This window comes from Oryzias melastigma, linkage group LG1, assembly GCF_002922805.2.
Source record: "Oryzias melastigma strain HK-1 linkage group LG1, ASM292280v2, whole genome shotgun sequence".
In the NCBI taxonomy this organism is placed as follows: Eukaryota; Metazoa; Chordata; class Actinopteri; order Beloniformes; family Adrianichthyidae; genus Oryzias; species Oryzias melastigma.
The window spans coordinates 19,854,956-19,861,889 of NC_050512.1; the positions used below are offsets into that span (position 1 = coordinate 19,854,956).

The 6,934-nt window shown below is 35.8% G+C and overlaps 1 protein-coding gene across 1 annotated transcript in view; it reads left to right on the plus strand.

The window, feature by feature from the left end:
- Positions 1-3,146: 3,146 nt before the first annotated feature.
- The window catches only part of ncapg (non-SMC condensin I complex, subunit G), a 12,949-nt gene continuing 9,161 nt past the window's right edge, over positions 3,147-6,934 (plus strand). The window contains exons 1-8 of the mRNA XM_024290163.2: positions 3,147-3,284; positions 3,545-3,662; positions 3,998-4,240; positions 5,149-5,377; positions 5,791-5,936; positions 6,034-6,118; positions 6,193-6,385; positions 6,474-6,623. Of these exons, the coding sequence (XP_024145931.1) occupies positions 3,555-3,662; positions 3,998-4,240; positions 5,149-5,377; positions 5,791-5,936; positions 6,034-6,118; positions 6,193-6,385; positions 6,474-6,623 (1,154 nt within the window). The 5' untranslated portion in view covers positions 3,147-3,284; positions 3,545-3,554. The remainder of the gene's footprint in view (positions 3,285-3,544; positions 3,663-3,997; positions 4,241-5,148; positions 5,378-5,790; positions 5,937-6,033; positions 6,119-6,192; positions 6,386-6,473; positions 6,624-6,934) is intronic.

The following is a 6,934-nucleotide window of genomic DNA, read 5'->3' on the forward strand; positions in this document are numbered from 1 at the left end:
CATGAGTGGTATGCATTTTTAAGTGTGTTATTTAATGATAACAATATCGTTCTCTCATTACAGATGCCATTAAAAGCATACTTTTTTTGTCCATTATTTTGTGATATCAATATTGTCCTCTTGTTAATTAAACCATGAGCAGCATATCTTTTTTTAAAACATTTATTTTTCTTGTGATGATGTCGTATTTGCGAGATAACAACTTTGCTAAGTCATAATAATGAGATAAAACTTATTTATTTTCAAAAAAATATTTGCTCTTGTTATCTTGTGATAATGAGATAACGAAGAACATACTTTTTTTATTTTTCTACAATCTGCAGCAAAACAAAACAATTTGTCAGAGAACATGTCTAACACCAGAAGAACTGATTAATTTAAAAATTGAGTACTTTAATCGCGGTCTAACTCAAACTGACATTTTGCTGATGTTGTTGGTCATAAACAACGTCCAAATCAGTCTTTGGCATTTAAGGTTGGCCCGCCTCCAGCTGCGCAGGCAGCTGCAGTTCATGGATCTTGCTGTTGTTGTCAGTTTCATCAGATGAGGGGATCGGATGGTCTACATGTTTACAAAATGATGGATGAGAGGGGCAGGTAGGAAGAACTGTATGTTACTGAGGACTGGATATGTTTATCACAAAAAAACCTTTTTTTTCATAATAACGAGATATTAGATGTCATTTTCATGAGCAAAGGGTTTAAAAAATTGAAAACGGGTGCTTCTGTATGTGATGACATCCCTTTCTTTTCTCGGGATAATGGCATCTACTATGTCATTATCAGAAGAAAAAAAAAACATCTTGTGTTAATGTGATAGTAGATGTTATTATGAGAAAACTGGAAAAATTAAGAAAGATAGGCTGTTTATGGTCTGTGTAGCGACTGGTCTGTTTAGACAGTTTAAAAACTGCAAAGAATATAAAATGAAGTGAAACCACAAAGACTTGAAATTAGCTCTTCCCTCCAAAAAGCAAGTAGGTTCCGTTTAATTTACCTCCTTACAATCAGAGAAAAAAAACAGTTTGTCATGTTCATTTTTTTTTTAATCCACCAAAAACTACAATTCCCAGAGTCCCACTTTTTTGATTGAAAAGCTCAAATGTCCTCTAGATACCAAAAGGAGTTATTTCAGTCGTATTCAGTGGTTTGGAGATACTTAGCTTTAGAAATTTCCTTTACTGAGGACAAATTTGCATAGCTGGTAGTCAGGAGGTTAACACAATGATGAAGTGTTAAGCAAGATGTTGGAACATTTGATTGACCTCCTATTTTAGTCTTTTTGGCCAAAGCAAGTTGTTTTGGTTTAAGTCAATTCAAAAATATTTTGACTTATTCAAAATTACTTTAATTATTTCAGAAGTCAATTAATACAAAGAAATAAAACAATTCATGCTTTTCATTCATGCTTTAATGTTGTGCTTTTTTAATTCCCCTTTTCAGCGTTAGAATATAATCAGTTTCTTTTTCCCACCTGCACGCAGGTCCAGCAGACATTCAGGCTGGGTACCATCTATTTTGAATTGATTTCCAGAAATAGATGCCAGAGAAGGAGGACCCTCGTCTGCCTGAGGAGGAAATTGTTCCTCCTGCAAGTTCCCATGGGTAAGCAGTTCTTGTCCTCACAGCTGTACTGGCAGCTGTGGCTCCAGACATCACAGCATCAAGCAAACTGCATCCAACTGCCTCATACATGGAGAGTTTGAGTTTCGGTGATGTTTACAGAGGCTTTATTACAGGAATTTCCCCCAATTTATATTCACACTTGGCCACACACACAAATGTCAAAATTAAGACTTCATTGTAAAAGCTATTAACTTTATCATTATTATCTTTTATTACAAAATGTAATTTAACGTCAACATCAAATTGATGATGAAAGATTTAAAGCACAAGAACCAAATTTCAAGAAATAAAATAAAATGTTAACACAAATAATTGATTTAAGCTTACAAAAAATAATGTATTGATTTATTAAGAATAAATATTGCTAAGCTGATTGTCTTGCAGATAAAACTAAAATGTTCTCATTTTGTAACCTCATTTATAGACTGTCCTTCACACAGGTTAATGCGACCTCCTGTAATACTGTGGCTCTGCGGGGTCTTATTAGTCAAATGCAGACTAAAATTAGTAACAGTTCTAAAAGCTAAAAGAAAATACATGTGGGTAATATTAAGCAACTCTTCCTGCTTCTACATAGAAATAGTTTTTGCCCCAACTGCCCAGTTTTTCTGGTAAATATTGAAATAAATTTAGATCATCAAAGGGATTCAGAGAAATCAAAGAGAACCACATTTACCATCACAGTTTCCTGTCAAACTGCTCCTGGTCAGTGTTCAGAAAGGAAAGGGAAGAAAGAGAGAGAGAAAGAGCTCTCACAGCACACCTGTGAAGAGTGCACCTGCGCTATGTGCCAGCACAGAAATGGTGCTGACCCATTTCTGCCTGCTGTCTAGCAGCAACAGACAGCTTGCATTTTGTCACTTGAGGGAATTTGTTTCCCTTGGGGGAAAATTAAAAAAATAAAATAAAAGGTCCAGGCGTCATAGGCATAGCGAATGTATAAATGAATGATAAACATCGAAAGATCGAAAGAGAAAGGAAGAAATACATTTAATGGATCCAATATGAAGGAATCTTTTTTTATTTAAATAAGACAAAAATGAAATAGAATCATCAGAGGCCCATCTTTAATGGTAATACATGCAGGAAAACACAAGTATTGTGTTGTTTTTTCTTTGCCTAACAACAGTATAATTCATAAATTCAATGGATGATAAGGCAAGCAAGCATACATAGTCTAAAGACAGCAACGTTAAAGACCTAACTGTATGCTACTAAAAAAACATAGGAGCAAAAAGGGAAAAAAAGAAAAAATAACAGCAAACAACTGTAAATGCTTGGTGGTTCTTGAGAAAACAGAGAGATGCAAAAGAGATGATAAAGGGGAGATGTTTATTTTCATTTTACCACATCACAAAACATTTTAATCTGTTGTTTCTATTTTTCTTGTAAATAATGATCAAACCGGTTAAATTAGGTTAAAAAAAAGAAAGAAAGTTTTTTCATGTACTTCTTTTGTTTAGTTTTCAATGAGCTTAAGCTTTGTGGGGGCTTTATGTGGCATCCAGACCGATAGGTGGCGGTACTTTCCTCGCGCGTGTTTTGCCAGACGCCATTGAACTCCGCAGTTTTTTCTTCTACGGTTACATTTGAAAAACAGGCGGCAGTTTTTCAAGAAGAGAAAAACCACGAAAATATTTATCTGAAGACACACACAGGTAATGTGGCTTTGATATTCTAAGGACAGAGCACAGTGTAATGTAGCTCGTGTAGTTGAGCTACTTTGACATTAAATGTGTAAAAAGCTTCGTCATTGTCGGATGCGTGTATTTTTTGTAGTCTTCTGCCAGAGTTTGTAGTTTGTGGCCTGCTTGGTGAAGTTGCAGCTAACGAGATGCTGCCATTAGCTTAAGAAAAAAGATTATTTTCTGATTCTAGATCTGTTTTCTTCCTTCTCCACGTATTTGTTTCTGTTTAGCTAGCCAAACATGACTGCAGATAATGAAATAGAGGTCAAGGAGGCGTTTCAGCGCGCACAGAAAGGCCACAACAACAAAGCAAAGCTAGTGGCGAGTCTGAAGAGTCGCTACAACAAGGTAAAAACTTACATATGCATACGGGGGAGTTTTTATATGACCTTATTATTTTGTTTCACTTAATTTGTTGACCATCACTTTTGGGGGTAAGTTCTGAACAACAAGATCTGACTTTCAATTTAGAGGTATTTTAATTATGGTAATAGATTTAAAATGTAAATATTATCTAAAACTGCAGCCGATTCTGCCCCGTTTTAATTTAAAATAGAATTTAAGTTAAGTTATAAAGGCTGTAACCCTCTGCATATTTAGATGAGTTGGACTAGTATTTAAAGCTGTAGATTGTTCTCCATTTCACTCGTCTCCATCAGTAATCCCTGCATCTCTCCTTTCAGCTTGAGGATAAGACTCCTTTCCATGAGGAGTTCATCCGCTGCCTGAAATACGCAATGATAGTCTACAAACGTGAGCCTGCTGTTGAAAATGTCATAGAGTTTGCTGCAAAGTTCGCCACAAGTTTTCAGTCTCCACCTAAACCTGAGGGAGAAGACCAGCAAGAAGAAGAGGAAGAGGAGGAGGAGGAGGAAGAAGAAGATGATCATCCATTCCTGAGTTTCATCTTTAACTTCCTGTTGGAGGTATAAAGATTGTTACACACAGCATGGAAACAAGAAGTTAATCATATTTGTATCTTTTATTTGGTCATATATCTGTACTCATATCTGATTCTAAAAAAAGTAATTAACTTATTTTTCTTACAATTACACATTTGAAGTTGGTAGGTTTTTGGCATTCAATTGCTGTACATATAATTTTTTTAAGCTGACATGGGACAGCAGGTCATTGTAGTTACTTGTGTTGTGGGACTATGTTTAACCCTTTCATGCTGTATGCAAATCCAGGACTCCACCTAATTTAGCATCATTTTGAATGCAAAACACATTGAAGAATTATATATATTTGGAAATTAGATCAGGTATGAATGGATTAAATAATAAATTTATTATTCATTATTATTATTTATTTATTTATTTGAAATTAATATTTTTTTTCTTTAAAAGTCCAGTATTAATGAATCAAATACAATAATCAATGTTCTTATAAACCAATTTCCTTTGTTCTTTTTTTTAGGTAGCTTTTTGATTGGTTTTTAATGGACGAAATTGTAATAAAATAAATTACATTTACACATTTTTTCAGTTGAGCTAGAGAAATTATTCATTCATGATCAGACAAATTATCTTAGGAAGAAAATTTGGCAGACTGAAAACATGAACTTCTGAATTAAACAGATTTTGGTTTTAAATTTTGAAAGATATTTTGTAAAGCAGTTTGCATTACTAATGCATAAAAAGTGCTTTATAGATAAAGTAAACTTGATCAAAGCTATTGCGTTGTACAAATTGTTTACACTGCCATTTGCTTTTATAGATGCATATAAAATCTGTTATTTATTAGCTACTAAGCTCACTGCTTTACATTTATTTTTTTACAAAACAATATGTGTATGATTTGGCCTTTGTGTCCTGGTCTTCCTTCCTTTCAGTCACACAAAGCCAACAGTCATGCCGTGCGTTTCCGAGTGTGTCAGCTGATCAACAAATTGCTGGGCAGCATGTCAGAGAATGCCCAGATTGACGATGACCTCTTTGATCGGATCCACCAAGCCATGCTGATTCGTGTCACTGACAAGTTCCCCAATGTGAGGATTCAAGCTGCTTTGGCCATGACCCGCCTTCAGCAGCCACAGGACCCCGACTGCCCCACCATCAATGGTGTGTTTGCTCACTTTTCTGTTTCCTTTAGAATTCAGAAGATTTGAGCTTATTCAACTCACGATATGTGATGTTGGGTTTATTCTGTGCTTATCAAAGTTTTGTAAACGGGTACTTAAGATGGCACGTGGATCATAATGAATAAGCTCTTCATAAACTTTAAATAATTTATGGAAGTGCAGCTTTCTGTTGCATATTTGAAAACATTTACAAATGTGAACTAAAAATGGCTAAACATCAATCATCAAGAAAATACACTGTCCACTACTGAATTTAATTTGTTTAAGTTTTTTTTGTTGTTGTATTTTTCAGTCTCGTAAACCCTCCAATAGCAAAACTTTTTGTACCAACACTTTAAAAATGAAAGTTTCTGTGAAGCTAAATTTTTACCTCTGCATCTTGCTATTTTTCAGCCTACATGTTAATTCTGGAAAACGATACCAATGCTGAGGTGCGGCGTGCTGTTCTTTCCTGCATTGCAATGTCTCCTCGGACGCTCCCCAAAGTACTGAAACGCACTCGGGACATCAAAGAGAATGTCCGCAAGCTAGCCTTCCAGGTGGCTATAAAGATAATTTAACCACAAAAGAAATTGGTACTTTTGTCGAGGACTTGTGCAGTTCTAGTCATTCATTTTTTTGACTGTTCTATTAAAGGTTCTTGCTGATAAAGTTCACATTAAAGCTCTTAGCATCGCACAGAGAGTCGGTCTGCTGCAGCAGGGTCTTCATGATACCTCAGGTAAACTTTCATCAGTTAAAATACTGATACTTTTGTGATGCACTAAGTTAACAAGAGTCTGGATTTGTGTACAGAGGCTGTGAGAGATGTGGTCTGCAGCCGTCTCCTGCCGGCCTGGCTGCTTCGCCTGGACAGTAATGTGATCGAGCTGCTCCACCGACTGGATGTGGAAAACTGTGCGGACACGGCGATGGACACGCTGAAAGCCATTTTCAAAAGCATGCCTGCAGAAGAGCTGCTGCAGAACAGGGAGCAGCTCGACAGCAGGTCCACTTTTCTTACTTATTAAAGAGAAGCTTAAAAAAATGTGGGAGGGGTTAAAGAATCTGTTTTTTTTGTTTGTTTTTTTTAACAGCAAGGTGGTTCCAATTGACTCTTTGACCTGTGAGAATGTTCTTTACTGGAGAGCGCTGTGTGAGTTCATCAAGAACAAAGGAGATGAAGGAGAAGAAATGCTGGAACAGGTCTTGCCAGATGCTGCTGTTTATGCAGAGTACCTTTGTGGGTAAGAACATCAAAGGCTCTTCTATACTTCTGAAACTTAGGAAACAGCTTGTGCTTTGTACCATGTATTAGATGGACATTAATTCCATAATTGTTACTCTTCAACATTTTTCTAATTGAAACAGAGTTTCTAATGTATTTCTCTGTATCTATGAAAAAGCTGGTCTAGTTTTTTCAGTGCAATTTAACAATCGAGGGGGTTCAAAGAAATCAGAAAAAAGAATCTTAAGTAACAAATCTACTCTATTACACCATACAAGTGATTGCTGTTTAAATACTACTTATCATCCAACGCACCGCAACAAACAAGTT